Source organism: Arctopsyche grandis, chromosome 7 (assembly GCF_051622035.1).
Source record: "Arctopsyche grandis isolate Sample6627 chromosome 7, ASM5162203v2, whole genome shotgun sequence".
NCBI lineage: Eukaryota > Metazoa > Arthropoda > Insecta > Trichoptera > Hydropsychidae > Arctopsyche > Arctopsyche grandis.
In genome coordinates, this window is record NC_135361.1 from 21,496,666 (window position 1) to 21,515,273 (window position 18,608).

General features: G+C 34.3%; 1 protein-coding gene across 1 annotated transcript in view; it reads right to left on the reverse strand.

Annotated features, from left to right (window-relative positions):
• Dys (Dystrophin) overlaps window positions 1-18,608 on the reverse strand; it is a 580,264-nt gene that overhangs the window by 82,302 nt on the left and 479,354 nt on the right. Inside the window, exon 42 of the mRNA XM_077434849.1 lies at window positions 39-205. Coding sequence (XP_077290975.1) covers window positions 39-205 — 167 coding nt within the window. The remainder of the gene's footprint in view (window positions 1-38; window positions 206-18,608) is intronic.

The following is an 18,608-nucleotide window of genomic DNA, read 5'->3' on the forward strand; positions in this document are numbered from 1 at the left end:
TCTTCAATGTTATGAAACGTCTCCAAAGGAACACTCACCTCCAGGCTGTTGTCGAGCTTCTTCTTCCAAAGATCGCTGCGATCGATAAGCGCGTTCCATTTGTCGCTCAGCTTATTCACTTCCCTTCGGATCGCTCTCGTCAATTCTCTGGCTTGCTCTTCGGCACTTCTGTAGCCTCGAGAGTCACCGTCGATTTCACGTCCAGCTGAAACAAATAAACAGTCACATGAAAATTCTGCAATAATAGTAGTAGCAAAAAGGAGAGATACGAGACATAAGTCTAATCTTCATTAAAGTTACACATGGCTAAAAAGCAACTTGGAAACAGTTGCATATAACAAGGACTACGAGCTACCAATTCCTCACATTTAATACGACATACTCCTTATTTCCTATATACATACATACATACATAAGTACATATGTAACAATCAGCAATATAGCTCAGTGGCAAGCGTGTAATGCTTTCAACTGAGGGGTCATGGGTTCATTCCATGACCAGGTAATACTGGACAAACCTTCGATATATGATCGTTTCCTATACGAGTTTGCCGATTTATCTGATTTCATTGTTATAACTAAAGGGCGATTACTATTGTCAATTACTATTGTCAACCATGTTTATTTGCTCTCTTGATTTGTAATGGTGATGAAGAGGTCTATTGTTATTTAACGAGCACCAAGCCAACGCCTGTTTATGCAAAAGTCTGGTTATAACGGTTCCACCAAATTAGAAACCTATCCTGTTTTTCACAAATTCGAGTTTCTATAAACTCGAATTTGTTGATTATTATATATAAGAAGACCGCAGGAAAGATGGGTAGACGAAATTAGGAAAATGTGTGGGATGAGACGGATGAGAGTTGCGCAAAACAGAGACGAGTGGAAGCGTGTTGGAGAGGCTTTCATCCAGCAATGGATGGTGAATGGCTGTATATGATGATAATATAAATACACTACTCACTCTCTAAAAAGCAAGTATTTCTCGGAAAAATTAGAGGCGCAAAATCGAGAGGTCTCAATTGATTAAAATAATTATTATAAAAATAAAAATAGAAAAAATTACAGAACTAATGCGAAATTATAAACACGATCCTAATTAGTTAGAATTTACTCACATTGAAATGCATAGATACATATGTATGTGCAACTCATGAATAATAGGATATATAGGGTATTGATTCTAATCCTCAGCGTATCGTATCTGGTTATTCTAATCATTCCGACCGACATGAATGACCATATGCATATATACATACATACATATATGTATGTTTACAATGTTATCAAGTTCAGCTCCTGACTGATCAAAACTACGTGAAGTGAAATTGAATAGTTCCTAGAATGATTGACATTTAAGAAGTCGCCAAGTAAACGACCAAGTTCAATATAACTTGGCTCGCAAGTTGAGCGGAATCGGTAAACAATGTCTGAAACATCACGTCAAATCCATATTCCCCAGATAATTAAACTTGGAATTGCACTGTGGGAATTTTAATAGAATGGAATCGAAACATATACAATTATTATTATTTCTTTTGCCCGTTGAATACATATATTGTTATTAACAAACCCTCACATATTGACATTGATGTGATAAAGTTTTTGCTCTGCGCCATGTCGAGACACATTGTTGTTCTCGCCGGCGGCTGTTCGGTGGTTCTCACTGTTTACGCTGTTCCAAGTTCAACGGCAAATATTTGACTTGAATTAAGTTGGGGAATTCAAACGGTCCTGCCGGAATATTCCGCTAATTTATTCATTGACTTTATAATAGTCAATTATGTAGCGCTGTTTAACTTGCCCGTTAAATAATTGAAAGAGTCGCGCGTACGAATTGAATCGCGCATAAACCTACATATGTATGTATGTATGTTCGTGTGTGTTTGCACATAGCCTGGCATCTGAATATGTATGTTTGCAGATATGATAGTTTTCTTCGATAACAAACAAGTGAATCGACGGGGGTTGAAACTCTCGTGGGGCTCTCGAGACGAACATCTCAACCGTTTGTCGAAAACAAAAATATTGTTCCTAGTTTGCAGACGACGATATTAATTCCGTCAGGGTTAGTTTCTCGCATTCGCTCGAGATAAAAGTTTTCATTTGAAAATAAAACTTTTTCAATAGTGTTGTATAACGAAAAGCGTTGTCGGAGAATGCGCGATGAAAGATTTTCGGGTTGCTCGTTAAAACTTTCAGCAATTTTTTCCCAACTCACTACATATTTATTCCAACGTCTGAAAAGACGTGGGGAACAACAGGGCACGTTAATGTTATTTTATAAGGCATAATATGTATAGGCTTTGCACGAAATCCTTTTTAAATTCATTTTTATACAAATACGTAATTTAATAAAATATCATTTCCCGACTTCAAAGTCAATGTACAAGTGTCAAAATGAATCAATGTGAAGTGTCAAAAACAATGTACATATAATAAATCGCGAAATATTTCCAATCATTCTGATTAAATATACATATATGTATAATAGAATAATTAATTATTACAATTAAAATATTATCAAAAAATTTAAACTGATTTGTACCGATTAATAATCGATAACAAAAATAATCAAATAATGTATAATAATTAAAGTAATCGAAATACATGTTTATTCTAGGTCAAAGAATGCACACTTTTAAATTCGGCATTGAAATTGGACCACCGCAATTGTTTTCACAAATTAGTAGCTAAGGTAATATAATAATAGTATAGCTCGGCAGATGCGTTAATGCTAATCACCGAGAGGTTCCCGGGTTCAAGCGCTGGGTTGATATCGATTGAAGAAGAATAGTATTTCTGCAGTGCTGCTGGTTAGACTTGGATATTTGTGACTCCAAGTCGATCGTTTCCTATCAAAGTTTTGCCAATTTATCTGATTTCATGAAATAAGCTAAACAATCCTACTCCTTATTTGAATATGATTTCAAATTTATGTACATACATGCAAGTTTAATACTATGTCGCTAAGGGGCAACCCGTAATGGCATCATGGGAAAATATAAATAGGAATTCAACAATATAACTAGCTGCTATTTATATTTTTGGATAATTTACAACGAATTAACCAGCCATATTTTCAATTGATCTAGTTAAATAAACGATGGTTAAAACAAGCATGTACAAAAAGTTGTAATATTGGTAATGGGTTGTTTCTGTTATGAATTTCAAATATGGTTTTAAAATGTTTTTCAAGAATGTAAATACAAATTGCGTTATTATATCGTTTACTCGTATATATGTACATACATATGTTAATGTATGTAGAGCGAACAGTTAGCGAACGTGCCTAGTGTGTATGGGTGGAGTGTTTGTGTACTAGCACTTTGCATGAGGCACTTCCCCTTCGGCAGGTCTGACTTAAAACATGTTCGTATAATAAACGCTGTTTGGTCTAATCCGCGTTCATCATTTGGAATCCCTCGCATCCTGATCCTACTCAAATGTATGTAGATAGGTTTACTTTTCCAAAACGATTTTTCTTCCGAGAGCAGACATCATTGATTGACCAACTCGTATCCCCTTCAGTTTCAGCTCGCAAACAAATCTTATTAATGAAACGCAATCAATCTAGACGGAAAACCTTCGACCAATTAAATCGAACATTTTCCACGATGCGTTTTTCATTATTCGACACGCCGAATACGCGTACAATTAAAACCTAAACGAGGCAAATAAAAAAAAAAACAAAACAACCAAAAATTTTATCAATACACACGACAGAACTTTCAGCTCAATTGTTAAACGAGTCATTCTGAAAACACAAAACAAATGCCACACACAGAAAAAATATTAACGAATGCATCTGTTACACGAAACTGTATTGGACTGTACATTGGAATATAATAGAAAGAAATGATGCGGTCGACTGCAATTATTCAAGTGCCCGTTTGGCCACCACTCCAGTTAACGAGCTACCAAAAGATACACAAAAAAGCCACAAAAAACCACAGAACGAAAAAGTAAATACGTTTTGTTTGTATACTGTTTTTGTGTGTATATTATTTCAATGTGTACTCAATGTTCCGTGAATTATCATATATTGGGGTGTGTCTTTGGGTTTGAAAGCAATATAGGGGAGTAGATGAAGCGAAGATGCAGATCGGGTGCAGTATTTGAACCTAAGCCTGCGAAGGTTTTAATTGCGTCTTAGACAAGTTAATCAAGAGATGCTGCTAGAAAGCAATCAAGGTCTACGCCGTAGGAGTCTCTACGTTTAACGGCAGTTTCTTGTGCTAGTCTTGATTGCGCCCTTAACTATGAAAGTTGCCCCGAGAGGAGCTTATTTATTAGTGCCTGACCGCAAGTGCGGAATTAGCGTTCGATTTACGAACGGACAAACTTACCATTTGATATAAACCCAACCGAGAACTCGGAGACAAGCCCTCGATATTGCCGCGATGTTGCACAGGGTATTAAAATAATTTCAAAATGCGAAAGAAAAATTCGCAGTACATAAATCAAGGGAAAACTGTATTACGAACGGAAACAAACAATGTATAATAGCGAAGCTCATGAAATTACTTTGCGATACGAATGATAAATTACGCCAGCTTTGCGGCAATGTTTTCTCTTACGGAATGACATAAACAATAAAAGATTACTTGCGTATGTGAAAATCATACGCTTTCGGTGTACAAATATTGTTTTCCGGGTGTGTTTATTTTGATACTACATATGTAAGATATTCAATTACAGTCTCAAAATATCAGTTTTTTACACTCAACACGAAAATATACGTATGTAAGCTTATGTAGAGGCAATTTTTTTCCTACTGTGAAATGTCGGAACAGTTGATACCGATCTGTGATGCGTATGTACATACATATGTATTTATGTACATACATATTTCGAATAAAAAGAAGTATGAAAAATAAATAAAAACCCTATTATATTATTTTTGCACAATAACTTCTTTTTATGTAAGAGATTATAACCACGATGAAAAAAATCTTCACATGTGTGGAGTAAAATTTAAAATACATACATATGTAAATATGTAGGTACACATGGGTATTTGCTCAAATTTTAAAATCAATGTTTAATGTGCGGGAATTATATACATACATATATAAATAAAGTGAAAAAGTTGAAATCTCAAACGGTTATAAATATTAAATTATTAAAGGTTATCTTATATTAAATGCACTACAATAATTAAAAAAAAATATAAAAAGATTGTTTTGAACTACAAAGATACATATTTTTATTTTGTATTTTTTTATTCATACAGGAGTTTACCCATTTTAATTAACACGACATCTATGAACAACATTGTACATAACGTATTATTCAAGGCCAATTACAATTAAGGATTAATTAAGCCGTACAATCATTATAAAATTTTTGCAGCATTTTTAAATACCAAAAAATTTTGAGATGTTGTAAATGAAAATTTTGCGAGAAATAGAATAGGATTGCCAATTTGTTGGAACCGTTTTCTAACGAAAGCAGATAAATTGGCAAACTCTGAAATAAAACGATCGACCTTGGAGTCACATATCCAAGGTGTGGATAGCAACAAAGTCAGGGATAGAACCATTGACCACACAATCGAAAGCATTACATGCTAACCACTGATCACTGATAACATGCTGACCACTGATCACTGATAACATGCTGACCACTGATGTAAAATAATCTTTCTTAAAAATAAAAACATTTTTTTAATAAGAAATACAAAATTATTAAGCGATATTTCACTCTTATGTACATATGTATGTACTTTAAAATGAAATAAAAACGTGTCATCAAATTTCAATACGTTTGGAACACTATTGTTGGTAATAATATTCAAATTTTATTTAACAAACTATCTTTATTGTTACCTCATGAGAGGACAGATTGTGAACAGCAGGGATATAAGCAATTTCAAAAAATATCAAAATATTCAACGAGACAGTCAAATATAAACTTGCCTACAGATCATATGTACCTGAAATTAATAATAGTAAATTTATCGAACTGAATGTACATATACATATATCTGCAATTGAAACCGTAACCACACATATTATATATGTATGTAGGTACATGATAATACACCCTACCAAATAAAGAGAATATAACGAGCTGTATAAAAAACGAGTAGTACGCTAATTGGGACATTGCATTGGAAACAACATATTTATTCCATAGACAAAATATATGTATGTGTAATGGGGAATTAAACAAGATAAAACCCTTCGAGCATGCTGCGACACATTCGCGTTTTTTACACGCTGAAATATTCTAAGGGTGATGCCCTCCACCGTGCAAACAAGATTAATTAAGGGCGAACCATCCCTACCATCCCCGCCTACCTACCACCGGAAGTAATTGCACCGAACTATGCGGACGCACGGCCCCACACTTGGGAGTCCCTGAACGAACGGCGACACGAAAATAAACCTTCAAAAATTGTGCAAAAGAACACGGCACACGAGAGCCGAGAGCCGGGTGGGAATTAAACGTTTTCGCTGCTCGCAAAACGAATATGAAAAATGCAATCGGACGAAACGGCAAAAGGAGTAGAGAGTCCGACTACCGGATTTTGCGATATTGAGATTTATGTGCACCGGCGGGTGTATTATAACTGCCGGTTAAATTATTCAAAGAAAAAGCAATCCGGCAGTGGTGCCAGGCTTGGAAAACCATTTCCATTTAGATTAATCGCACGGATAGGTCGGACCGCTTGACCGGCAACAAGATATATTGCCGATTAGAAGAAATTAAATTTAGCTCAACTGCCGCAACGTACCCGTTGAAAGAATAGTACAAATTGAGCAAAATTTACGAATGTAAACTGCGATTGATTTCAAGAAAGTATTACAACACGTACAGAAATCATTAGTGGACTATAAAATTTTAAGCTTTTTTTTTTTTTGATTTTTAAATGCTTTATATTATTACGAAATTATGTTCACAATACATATTATATCTATTTTAATAGCTACAATTTTATTTTATTCGGTTAGTAATCATAGTATTATATTATTCTAATGTTAATGTACAGCATAATAGGAAAAAGAGCTCAAAAACCTATTTACAATTCTTATCAAGCTTTTTTTAATATTCCTATTCACTATGTATACCACTCAAATTTGAATATTATTCAGTTAAAATGACCAACTTTATTCTTTACTTTCTCAAATATCTGTTTCAGAGAATGGAAGAGATAGATCCCCGATATACATACACACATACATACGTATGTACATATATAATTAGTTTTCAAATATCTAATTATACGAATACAAAAGACTCGTATATTCACACATATTTTTATTTTTTTCCATGATGCCATGATGGGTTGATTCCCATGATACCCCTCTGCGACACCTATGGTATTAAACTTGTACATATATAAATTTAGAGATTATAAATATGAAACTAAATATATTTAAATCGTGATGAAAACGTGGTTAGAATGTTTTTGCCAATTTGATAAAGAACCATTTCAAAAATGAAATCAGATAAATTGACAGTCTTATAAAAAACGATCGACTTCATATCGATCGGTACGTACGTATGTATATATGTATGTATGTATATATACATATATATATATATACATGGGTGTATGTATAAATGTGTGTATGTGTATGTTCATATGTGTTTTATTTCTCATTTATTCAATGATTATCACTTTTTTTCTGTAATTGGCCAGGAAGGCGCATTGGGTTTAGCTGTTAGGCTTTTCTGGTATAAATATATATGTAAATAAAATGAAAAAATCAATTTTTGATCAGCAGTACTACAGAAATACTTCTTTTCAATCGAGGTCAACTCAAGGCTCGAACCAGGGAACCTTTCAGTGGTTAAAATTAACGTAACCACCGAGCTACTGCTGGATATATGTATGTACATATGTAGTAAAATGATCACCCTACAAATGTATGTATATATGTATGTACATATGTAGAAAAAAAAACCATTAGGTTTTAAATGCTTGAGTTTAAAAACGCAAAGGTAAAAAATATCCCGTCGGGAGTTAGTTGGAAATGTGCGAGCTTTCAGAGTGAAAGCTGCGAAACGCAGTAGATAGGTAAACAAATTTCGGCGAGGAGCTTTTCGCCGTCACGCACGCAACTTTCTCACTTCATCTCGGCCTAATGTGCGTTTTCTCGGATCGGCTAAATCCGGAAAATAGTAGAAAATCGCGTTACGCGTATGATTTATCTGCTTCGCGGGGATTAAAGCGCGTTTTCCCCGTTTTCCATTTTCCGTTTTCTAATTTCATATTCGCGCGGCGAGCATCTGCGCACCTCTCTACAGAATCCGAAAGCTCGCACGCGCTCGACGATTAATGATAAATACGCGCTTACGTTATGCTACCCGTCAAAAATGAAAGTAATTTGATGTATTGATTTCATAAACTAATTACAACTCGTTCCTGGTATTGCTAACAATTACAAACACCAATATATACGTATATTTATTTACAAATTCATTAAAAACAAACTCATTTAAGTTTGAATACCGCTAGTGAATAAATAATACGGAATGAAATCTGGAATGAAGCAAAGGTCAAAACAATAATCATACCGTAAATAATTACTATTATACTGGCAGACAGCAAATTGTTTGGGTTGTCGATCTGATTTGTCGGTTGGCATGTTATGCAACACGTGTAGAGAAAACTTTAGTAACAACTGCTACCAAGATTGTCAATAAGAAGATCTGACAAACACAGTGTTCCAAAACCATAAATAAAATCAATAGTGAAATGAGGAGCGTACCAAAACTACCAGAAGTTTAAACGTGTCAAAGTTTGCTTACCCCCACAGTTCGTTGCCACATTTCGTTTGAAGTTAACCGTCCAAATTGGAATAAAGTGATGATATCTAATAATAGTGACTTTCAAACAACTATTCCACGATTTAAACAAACGTACTAAATTTGAACGGAAATATAATAACACTTAAATGACTCGTTATTTAACTAGATTGATTCAATATTTTATAATTGGCCCAAACTTAAATTTTCGAATTAAGACCAATTCACAAATTAAATTAAAGTGGATAGAAATTTATTTTAACAACTGCCTGCCAATCATAATGAATTAAAAACGTTCGAGCAGAACTGAATCATATTTTTGCCCGATGGCAGTCTTTCAGACGCATTCAAAAATACACACAAACAAACGGATATGATATTTGAGAGGACGGAGAGTCCGCATCCCGAGGATTTTTCTACATCGTTGTAGAGCACGCATTCCGGTTAACTCTTTCATGGACGTTTGCAGAACGTGGCCAGGCAGCTTTTTCGCCAAAAAGCACACATACTCACAGCACAAAGCCGAGACCACCCTAAACACACATACACACACTCGCTACATAAAGCGAAAATATCTTGCTAGGAACGGAATTTTTTTAAATAAGGTCTTCCTTTGTTTATCGCCAAAGCATTCGCGTGTACACACATATGTGTGTGAGAGTGGAGGCTGCACACAGACAGAAAAGGCTTTCCCCAGTGCGAGAAAATCTCAACGTCTTTTCTTTTATTTTGCTTCATTTTTTTGTGTTTATACAACTCTTGGAGTGCTCGCCGGGTCGATGCATTCGTTTTTTGCTTGCGAAAGCCATCGAATAATTTGTTAACGAAATAAGGCTACAGTCCAGTGAGGAAAACCGGAAGGAGGCTTCACTACATTCAAGGAGCACCACGGCTAGTTTGCATCTCACAAAAACAGAGAATTCATTTAAAACTTTCTTTAATAATGCGCTCGTTCCTCTGCTACAATTTGCTTATATTATATTTTTGCGTTATTATTTGGGAACGTTGGGAGAATTTTCTATCTACATATTATGATTCAAAGATTTCCATCGGGTATACATAAGGCTCGTCTTTGATGTAGGGAAATTTGTAGATGTTTATAGAGCTCGATACACACAGGAAACAAGAATCCGCTGCTAGTCAGGGCAGAAAGTTTCCGGAAAAGAGTTGTAACGAATTTACATACATATACATACATACATATACCTATGTACATATGTATATATGCCTATCACCAATTTCATGCAATCATTCTGAACTGTACTTTTAAAGAGATTGTTTTTGCATAGATACAAAGTAACTAACAATTTGAACACATTCAAGTTAAATATAAAATTTATTTTTAGTATACATATGTACATATTAGGGTTTCTGTATTCCCGGACTTTTTCAATTCCCGGCACACGGGATGGAGCCTGGGATCGTTCCCGGGATTCCCGGGATCCCGGGACACATTTAAAAAACCTTTTTTTTTCAATATAATATATTTTTTATTAATAAAAAATATATCTATTTATTTACAAAAAAAGTAAACAATACATAATATATCTATAAACTGGAAAAAATGTAATTATAAAAGTAAACTTATTAAAAATAGCTTCTTAAGTATCTGAAAAAATTGAAGGGATGAAAGATTAAAGGGATAAAAACAATTTTTTTAAATTATCGGTTTTTTCTCCTGTCATCATGTATATTTTAATTTCTTTTTTGAAGTCGAGGCTATTTTTATTTACGTTATTTTGTATATTTGTCTTTGATAACTCCTTATTTAATTCTTCATTCATCGTCAAACACAATTGTTTCATCTTCATCCGAATCTAAAAGATTTTCTTCCATTGTGGAATCGTCAATACAAGAAGGATATACTCGCTTTATAATAGTTTCACCGTAGGATATACATTCGCTTTTATTACAATAATTAAAGAATGTTTTGTTCGGTATAAAATTAGAATTATTTAAAATTTGTGTTAAAAAAATCAGTTTAGGCTCTCATTTCTTCGATTTTAATTTTCAATTCTAATTCGTCGATAAGGTCAAGTCCTTCGGTATTGAGATTTTCTAAAAATACAATTACAAGAAATGATTTTGGCCAAACGCATAGAACCATAAATTATGCTTATAAAACTTCCACGTTTTGGGAATGCGCTGTACTTACGTACTGCTAAACAACAAACTTTTGAGAATATTTTAAGATTCTTTTTGTAGTTGATTTATTATTTCCCTTCGTGCAGTCGTGAAAATATTGTATATTTAAAAATTTTTAAAATCCAATTCCCGGGATTCAAGATAAGAATTCCCGGGACACGGGACAACAAAAATTCCGTGAATTCCCGGGAATGTCTGTCCCGGGTCGACCCGGGTCAGAAACCCTAGTACATATATACATATATCTACATATATGTAGATATTATGAAGATGAGTGCCTTCATTTTTTTAACGTATATTTTTAAAATATTATTTTAATAAAAATGTGCGAAAATAGAATTGATGCTTGCTCTACAAGCACAGTCTTTTTTACGACTATTTGTAGTACATAGAGAAATACATGAATTCAATTGGTTGGAAAAATGGCTGGAATATACTGGCGAAATGCTCACTGACATAATGTATCTCGTGGAAAGTTCGTGCGTCAGGACGTTCACGGATGAAATGTTCACACGAAAAAACGTACTTAGACAAAACTTTCACACCAAAGAACATTTACGCGACAAAACCAACATCCACAAAACGTACACGCGACAAAATGTTTACTTTCAAAACGTTCACATGTTCAAAAACGAAATTTCACCCACCAAACCCTATAGATTCCGCAAATTGTTTAATCATAAGATTAATAAATTAAAACATTTTTAAAATTATTATATAAATTAAAATACATATTTTCGTAGATTGTCTGTTATTTAAAAATTGCACAAAGATCATAACAAAAAATTGCTAACCAATAGAAATAACTTACCCACTGCAAACAGCGGTAAAATAAAGCATACTCTTGCATGAATGAAATTTGAGTGCACATAGCATATGCACAACTAATTTTAGGATTAGCGCCGTCTTATTACCAGAATCGCACGACGTCAAGCTTTGCCTTAATGACGTCTAGACATATGAAAACAAACTAATCTAGAACATGCACACGATCGAGTGTCAGCTTTCGACATTCAATTGCACTGTACCCCATGTATGTACATAGTATCTACCCACAGTACAATACAATAAAGCAGGGTCGCAAGCGAAACGTCCAAGTTGAAATGGATTGTTACGCACGCACACGACGCATTCGTTTTCCAAGACAAATGGAAAAACGAATACTTCCAATAGCAATATGCTAATATATTTTTGACGACAATAGGAGTATGCAAATGAGGCTCGCCTGCGGCTGTGGCTCTGTAGGCGCGTCAACACAATAGGGTGGGGGAGGGAGGGGGGGTTTTCATTTAGAAATCGAGCCTACCTACGTCTCGAAAGGATGATTAGTGGTATCGGAGCGAAACCACAAAGCAGCTTTAGACGAAGCTTTAATGTGGAAGCTCGTTACTTTATCAAGAGGTCGCAGCCCTCTCCCTCCTAGGGCAACAGTTTCCAGATGAAGCTACCGCCTAAGGACCGTAAAAAATAACGATGTTTGTCTTTGATACGACCGGATTTTTTCCCCTCATCCTTGTCTTTCTCGCGAGACTGGATTTCTTTCGGGCGAACGTGCGCGCTTTCCGAACGACTCGATCGAATCTTTAGTTGCTCTAACTTTTCGCGCTCGTGTCCAAAAGAAAAACGGTTTTCCGGCGTCATATTTTCGAGACGACTGAAAAAACTGAGATTCCTCACCGACCTAGAGTCTTATCAAACAACTTGTACCACTGAGATATTGTTCTTTCCAAAGGTATTTATTATACATTTATTTTTCCACAACAAACACAATTTATAACTTAAATTCATTTTATAGATTTTCTAGAAGTTTGAAATAATTGAAATAACTTCATCATATTGAAGTAAACACAAATACATTAAAAAAAGTCTCTAACCTGAATGAAGATGACTTGAACATAAAACGATACATTTGAAATTAAAACGCAGGCTTCACAAAGTTTCATAAATATTAATATCTATTTATTATATAGATATGTATGTACATAAACGTATATATGTAAAAGAAATTAATTTTTAAAATCTTAATTAATGACAACTTGATTTTGATCAAAAATAAAGTAAAAGTTAACTAGGGTTTTTTAATAATCGAAAAATTATAGACATTTCAAAAATAATATAAAAATTAAATTAAACAAATTAAAATATAAATCGAAACAAAATAATTACAATATTGAGATAAAATAATATTGTAATAACAATATTATCATATGTAAAACGTTGCAGCATGAGGACATCTATCTACAAAAACCAAAACTAACCCAACGTGCGCACGAGTTCAATAATGCATCACCAGATGGCAAATGCATACATAGCTATACATACACGAGTTGCATACAACACGAAAACCCAAACTACATATGTACATTTGTTTATAATATGTTCTACAAAATAGTATAATAGTAGATAAATAATGAAAAATTAGCATTTAAAAAGTTGCAAAATTTCCACAGCTCTGTAGAGTATTGACATTATATGTAGTTCAAACCATATTTATAGGCGGGCAAGTACTAAAACTTTCGACTTCCCGTAAGTATTAAAATGTATGAGGACGCGGATACGAGACGAATGCATTCGGGGGAGCAAAGTTGCATCGCATCGCAGCCGCGTGCATTATTATGGCGGGCGGCCATTTTTCGCAATATGGCGGCTGCGAAACTTGGTTATAAAGACGCTTTGCATTTATGATGAAGACAGGGAGAGGGTACTGGGCATAGATATCGGAGAAAATCCGGTTGACTCTCAGAGGCTAACAAAGTCCTTCTGGGAGTGCCTGCTGCACCCTCGAGCAAATATTTACATCAGGCAGAGGAAAACTTTCCGAGAGGCGATCGCTACAAGATTTATGGATAGACGCGAACTTTCTAGCACTGGGAAAGAATGACGGGGTGAAGTATTATGTGTGTCGTTAAGGAGAGTCGCCTGGGGGAGGTGAGATGCAAAATTTTTGAGTAAACAACAAATAGAGCAAATGGAAAATGAGATATTTCTCGACGAGCGTTTGTGTAAACTTTAAAGTGTTGCTATGTAAAAATGCAGCAGTTGAAATGATGCATCGAAACAATTGCTATTATACTTTGCTCGTTTATACGATAAATCAATACGACACTGCTGTAACAATTATGAGAATAATAATGAGCTATTATCTATTTATATATGTATGTACATATGTATATACCTAACTGGTAAATCCCAATGCGCCTTCAGGGCCAATTAAAAACATCGACAAACAATTTATACAGCAATTTTACAATAGCATAATAGAGACATCTATGGATAAATTTGACAAGCATTTTTGCATGTTTACAGCATTTTATAAATCAGCAAATACGAATGCTGAAAAGTCAAACTTTCGCGAGAAACAGGACAAGACTGTCAATTTTTTCAAACCGTTTCAATGATATTATATAAATTGACAAACTCTGATTCGAGGTCTGGCCAGCAGCACCGGGTCAGGGATTGAACCCGTCACCACTCAGTTAAAAGCATTGAATACTATTTAATATATACTAAAGCATATTATCTAATGTATACTATATAATGTACATATACTATCTAATAATAACTTAACTTAGACCTTAGACAGGTTTGAAAGTTCGCGATGGGAAGGCTATAAAAATAACACCCGGGCGACGCCGGGTAAATTTGTTTGTCCGCTATATAATTCTAAAATGTACATACATATATGTATATGTTGAGCGATCAAATTTGGCTTCCATATAAAATAAGCCGAGTGAAGTCTAGAAATGCCTGGTTTCTTTTTCTATGCTAGTACATATACATAGTTAGCAATACAAGTTACGAAATCTTCGATAAGGTTTTATTTAGGTCCATAATTACTATAATTTAATTATACACAAAATTTAAAAAATAAATAAATGACAAAAGAAATTTTATGATAAAAATGTATTACAATACAGATTCTTCTTTGAATAATCCCCAAATACGATACACGTGTCTCACGTTCGATCATTATTTTTGCACACAAACACACATATGTATGTATGTATGTACACCAATATATAATATATGCAAAATCGTAAAAAAAGCGAATGAGGAGCTTAACCTTGAAAAGCAATCGCGTAATGGACAATTTGTTAAATAAGTATAAGGTACATCGCTCGCGCTGAGGGCTTTTCCGAGAAGGAGACAGAGCTTTTCCGTCGAAAAACGGCGACTCCTGAAATGTGACACGGCGCCGAAACTGCGAGATTCATCTCCGACTTCTTTCATTAGGTAGAAGAGGGGTGTGCAGGAGGGCATGGGGATAGGAATCTGCTGTTCTGCGGCACCCTGAGGACTTTAAAGAGGGGGTTGGTTGCCTGCGAAAACTGTTATATGTTCATTACGTTAAGTGCGGGAAACTCTCTCCGACCCCCTAGCCCACACTTTTGGACCACCCGGTGATTTGCAAATATTCAACAGTAGAACGACACTTTCTCGCCGCGGCTGATGAAACAATTTTCAAACCCCTACCTACGGCCCTGTTCAACCTTCAGCCCTCGGCATAATTTATGCATCGCGCGTGTACTTGGAAACCGCCACGGCTGAAATACGGGATAGGCAACATGCGATCTGCGAAATCAACAATTGAGATTCTGGGTTCAAACTGAGAATAATCGAACTTTCATCCAGTCTTTGAAAGCCTAGTAAAATAATTTTTTACCTGAATCACTAACGAGTCTTATATTTCTATTATACTCACTTTAAAAGGTAGCATAATATAAAGAGCATAAAATTGAAGAAAAGTTTATTCAATAAGAGATATTGATAGTGGTATTAAGTTATTAAGTTTTGGTGTTCAACAGTTCAAAGATTCTTAAATACCCATCCACTCTTTGTATTAGATATATGTACATACATATTATGGTTTATTTCCATTTTGGATCAAAGTAACATATAAAATACAATTATATTATCATAACTACCGAAGCATCCATTAAAACGATTCAAATAACGGAAAACTACCCGAAGTTCACTTCGATAAAAATGAATTACTTGGCAAGTTGCGATATTCGTTTTGAAACTAGCCACGTGACTATAAATTTATAGTAAAAAGATAACATAAATTTGAAGATACACTCACATGTATCTAAAATGATTTATTAAGATCGTTTCAACTTATAATATTGAACTAATAAGCTTTGCGCTTCAAAGTTGATGAAGGCCATCGAAAATACAACTTTGAAGTGTTTACAAATGCATGTTGCATCTTAAGTTATCTCAAGACTAACATAAAATTCTCCCACAAGATATGACGTTGATAAGTTTCAATCACACGGTTGGTTATTTATTCTCGATTAGCGGCTTATAAGGGATGTAAAGCGATGAGGAAACTTGCACCTCTCGTTCCTTTGCCGCACGCGTATTATTACACGATCTACAGGAGAAACTTTAGGGTGGATGCAAGTGCCTCCGGTTGAGCGCCACTGCAAGTCTCCGTCTCTTCGCCGTTTCGACAAGGGAAACTTTTGCGAGAAAACCATTGTGAAATCCGGTCCATTGTTGGTGAGAAATTGTGATAACATCGCGGAAGGAACGCGTCAAGTGCATGCGAAATGTGGACGATCCCGACCACCTACCCTTCACTCCAGTCACGGAACAATCCGGATGAATGCACTTTCATTATAATTCAAAACACAAATTTAATATATATATGTATGTATCTAAATATATTATTTTTATATTTACATTTATTACATATAAAATATAAAAAAAACATCAGTTTTACGTAATTCTCGCGTACGAAATTTGTGACTTGCATGCATACATATGTCGGTATACATTTTTTGACTAATCAATACAATGTAAAAATGTCATGAGAACTATCATTACACATGCTTTTATTATTTTTTAGCAATAAATAATATAGCCTCACTCTTGTGACATCATTGGGGGGATATATTTTTACGGTTTTTGACATTTATTTTTTAACTTTATTTATATACAAAATAAAAAAAATTCAACCTAATTTTATCTAAAATAATGCATCCAAGTAAATCTACTTATTAATTGATACATTTATTTTTGGATCTGATATTGTATTTGACAACAGAATAAATGCAATATAAACAGAGTAAAAGAAAACAAAATAACACTTATTTAATTTCTACGTAGGTAGAAACAAATATTAAAATTTCTCCATTCAAAGAAAATATAAATTATTTAACAATTTAGCAGTGAGAAAGATTTCAATTTAAAAGAAAATTAGCTGATGAATATATGTAGAATATAGGATTGACTATAAATAGTAAATAAAGTGTCTACAAATATACATATGAACTATTTTTTTGACTTTTATGTATGTATAAAATTACAAAATCGAAGCCAAGAAGCTGCCAGGACATGACTTCTTGATTTCTTCTAAGACGAAACATGTAGATTTTTGGTGAACAATACTTGAATTCATCTGCAGATACATAATTTGTTTTGTGCATACATACGTCCAAATATGTTGCTAAAATATACTGCTAAATTTTTTCGGCATTTTTTGTGTTTAAAATAAAGTTAAATGTAATAGTTTTATTATTTTTATTGTATTATTTTTAGCAAAATTAATAAAATAAAATGTTAATTTTATCTTAAGTTTTCAAAACAAATACTCATTATAACTTTATATTATCATCTTTATATTCAAAAATTATGACAAAAACACGAAAAAAATTTCTATCTTGTCAAAAAAAAGACCATCTTCATCATACAAATGGCCATTGTGACCGCGGCGCGCTTTAAATGGGAGTTTCTGTCAAAACAGCGACTTTGAATTCTCGTTTATCTATCAAAGCTAATAATAATCGACACAATTAAACTGCAATAGGTGAAAATTGAGCGTTTAAAGCGTACAAAAATCGTAACTATTTGTCGAGATAAATCAATTGTTTGGATGCACAGGTCATTTTTTAAAATCAGTGAATTTTTTTATTTAACGTTTCCTTAATACGACGCAAGTATTGTTACTCCTACTAGGTCCAATGTGGGAAATCAATACAAATTTCGCTTCTGTCTAATGCATATTTATATATGTACATATGTATATATGAATGAAATAAAAGGTAAAAAAACAAAAGACGGAAAAAAATCTGACATAATATTTAGCGAGACTTTCGCACATAGATCATCCCGACGAAAAGCGAAAGGAGCGAGATTAAAAGTAACGCACGGGGGAAAAAAAGATTTATGGCAGCGCTATTTGCTTTAGTGCCGTGTGACACGACAAATAATATCGCTTAATGGGCACAATTTTGTTTTATCAGTTTCTTTTACAGCTGAAACGGCAAGCGTAACGAACATTGTCTCAGCTGGCGAGCGGCAGGAAGGCGCAGCTAATTAATTACTCCCCGCGGCCATCGGAACACCGAGGATTTACCGCACCCCTTCCATCCCTCTCACTCCCCTTCACAACGGCTATCTCCTAGCCAGGGGTAGCCAACTATGTACATCGGCGACCCGTGGCCTAGTCCCGTCGAGCGAAAGAAGCTGCAGCAGATGAAACTACAGAATTCTGCCAGCAACGTTTTTAATCAACGTCATACTATCATATTACATTACGCCAAAATGCACTACGAATGATTAGTCAAAATTAAAATAAAATAAAATGGAAATGCTCATAGTTTGGTAAGAACTATCTATATACATATGCACATATATGAATGTATGTATTCGCGAAACGCCGACACAAAAAATGTACATAATTATTTCCCATATAA